This window comes from Camelina sativa, chromosome 1, assembly GCF_000633955.1.
Source record: "Camelina sativa cultivar DH55 chromosome 1, Cs, whole genome shotgun sequence".
In the NCBI taxonomy this organism is placed as follows: Eukaryota; Viridiplantae; Streptophyta; class Magnoliopsida; order Brassicales; family Brassicaceae; genus Camelina; species Camelina sativa.
Genome location: NC_025685.1, coordinates 11,668,420 through 11,671,357, shown reverse-complemented (window position 1 = coordinate 11,671,357; position 2,938 = coordinate 11,668,420). Strand labels below are relative to the sequence as shown.

The 2,938-nt window shown below is 30.2% G+C and overlaps 1 protein-coding gene across 1 annotated transcript; it reads left to right on the top strand.

Annotated features, from left to right (window-relative positions):
• On the top strand, positions 940 to 1,721 carry LOC104788142 (uncharacterized protein At4g14450, chloroplastic-like). The gene has a single exon (XM_010513835.2). The coding sequence runs from the start codon at positions 1,194 to 1,196 to the stop codon at positions 1,524 to 1,526; it is 333 nt and encodes a 110-aa protein (XP_010512137.1). The 5' UTR covers positions 940 to 1,193; the 3' UTR covers positions 1,527 to 1,721.

Here is a 2,938-nt window from a genome sequence, read left to right as displayed (position 1 = left end):
TTCAAATACCCGAATGGTTAGTAAAAATCTATATCCAAACTAACCGAAACCGAACCGAACCGAACCGACAATTAAATGGTTAACCGAAATATCCGAAAACCTAGAAGATATCAAATATTATATACTTAATATTATGCAAAACTATAAAATAAACTTAAAATATAAATTATTTCTAGATTCAAAACAATTAAATATTTTAAATAATCAATATATGTAAATGTTATTATTTTGAATTTACAAAGTTAAATACTATTTTGTAAAATTGAATCCATATTTTTCCCTTTTTTGTATTTTTGTTATTGTATATTTGGTTAATTTTGGTTATATTCGGTTAGTTTTGGTTATATTTGGTTTATTTGGTTAATGTTAATATAATTTATGTTAGTTATGGTTATTTATTTAAATAACCAAACCGAAACCGAACCGAAAGAAACCGAACCGAACCGAACCGAAATTTCAAAAATATCCAAATGGTTACTATATTACTATATCCAAAATAACCGAAACCGAATACAACCGAACCGAAACCGAATGGTTAACCGAATGCCCAGGCCTAATGGTAGTATAAGGATTTAATATATTTTGAACCAAAACATAGTCAAGATCATGAACTTATAGTAAAATTGAGTTTATTTTATACAATTATATTTTCAGATTCTTGATTTTATATAACTTTTTTTTTTTTGGTAAAGAAAGCATCTGAGCACACTAACCCAAAACAAGCTTAATAATCTATAAAATAAATTAAACATAAACAAAAATATGTGAAAACACACAGAGAATATTCCTCTCTTTGAAGGAAAAAATAATAAATATAAAAAAAAAACAAAGAAACATAAAAATTGGGAAATCCAGCAAAGGCACAGATAACAAAAAAAAAAACAGCTAATTCCTATCTTTCATTATATCTCTTCAAACACAAGACTTTTGACCACACATCTCTCTTTCAACATGCTCAACACACGCACACACGTCTACGCCTTTATATATAAATACACAAACACATGCACACGAATCTTTAAGCTTCTTCACAGATTCAAGAAACCCTCTTAAAGAAATCTAAAACTTTACCCTTTTTTATCGCAAAACCACAAATCTTTTTTTTTTTTTTTCTCTTTAGCTTTCTTGATTTCCAAATCTTGATTATTTAGTCTTTGCTTCAAGGACTCGTTTACGTTCGCGTGCGTACGTTTATGTCGACGACGATGAAGAGACCGGGCTGCAGCTCAGATTCCGACGATCGACGGCGGCAGCCCAGTCGTCTACAAAAACGTCCTCCGGCGTTAAACATCGTTCCGGCAACTCCGGCCGCTAGTAGCTGGAAAACGGCTATACCTCTCCTCTCGCCGTTAGCTCTTTCACCTGAATCATCACTCGTCGACCAACCACCGGTTGAGAATCAGAAGACGACGGCGGCGGTTGAGAAAACGCCGGTTTTCAAGAAATGGCAGCATCCGGCGGCGCCGTTCTATTACGAGTCATCGACGTTTGTTCCACCGTTTGTTCCACCGTTTGTTCCGGTTTAGTATTTGGTTTAGAGATCCAACGGCTCAAAAGTACAGTTTTTTTGTTTCTTCTTTGTTTGGGTTTTGTGTAGATCTAACGGCCCAGAAAACGCGTTTTGTTTTAACAACTCGCGTTTTTTATCTTACTATTTTGTGGTTGGAACAAACGCGATTTTCGTTTAGAATTTAATAAATGAATACGATTGTTATTATTAATTAGCATGTTTATTATGTTACTACTGGTCTTGTGGTCCGAACGTATAAGCTAAAGTCCAATTTATTTATTGTAGATGTCTCTACACATAAGTGGAGCGTTGTCGAAATATGTGGACAAAACTAATATGGTCATTCATTTATCTAAAAAATAAAAATAAATTAATGTGATCACAATTATTTAGGTCCCTCTTGGTAAACATTGGTGGAAACGTCCAAATATATTAGAGATCTTTTGTTTTTTTAGAACCTGGCGGTTAAAATAACAAAGTAATTTTACAGATCTTTTCAAATATTATGGAATAGAAAAAAAAAACTAGGTTGTATAGAAACAGAAATAATTACGGAAAGCGAAATATTTCGGAAATGAAAAATGATATTTTTTAGTATTGAAAAATATAAATTTTGAAAATGTATATATATATATATATATACAATAAAATACCAAACATAAAAATTATATCAACTAAGGATCCTTATTTTTTTGAAAAGTTAACAAAAACCTGGTGATTTAAATGACATTTCAGAAGTTGATAATTTTTTTGGCCACAATTTGAAAGTTCGTGATTTTTCTGACATTTTTCCCAAACAAAAATTTAAAATTCCGCAGATCCAAAAGTGACCCGGTTCGTTTGTAGTCGGGTTAAATAAAAAATACGCGGATCCTATACTATCCGGTTTGAAAGGATTCCGATCCTACCCAACAGAGGTAAAATAATAATACTAACTACAAGCATATTTAATCCCTAAAATCACTCAAACTAATTAATGCATTTAAATGAAACTATCCAATTACAAACAACTAATTTAAAATTCAAATTTATAAAAAGTAAATTTGTTACCATCAAAATTGGGCTATTAAATTTAAACTTATATATGTAAACATATTTAATTTAGTTATATATTTTTGGATAAATTATGATTTTCTTTTCTTTTCCTAAAATCTATATACCAAACTTAAATGAACGAAATCTAAAATAATGACGAATATCTTTTTGTGTTAATATATTAAAAAAATTTGTGTTAGGAAACCCTAACTAATCTAATCACTATATAAGACGTATTAAACTCTTCCATTCCATTCATTCACAAAAATGTTTGCGAGCATCAAAGTTTTGAGTTTTTGAATTTTCTAACTTTTATTTTTCATATTGGTTTTAAGTGTTTCAGATTTGGAACTCTTCATAAACATGTGAAATATAAAAGTCAAGATTGTAAAA

Bases quoted from the DNA above. Each gene is read 5' to 3' on its own strand.
- LOC104788142 (XM_010513835.2), top strand. From the start codon at position 1,194: ATGTCGACGACGATGAAGAGACCGGGCTGCAGCTCAGATTCCGACGAT.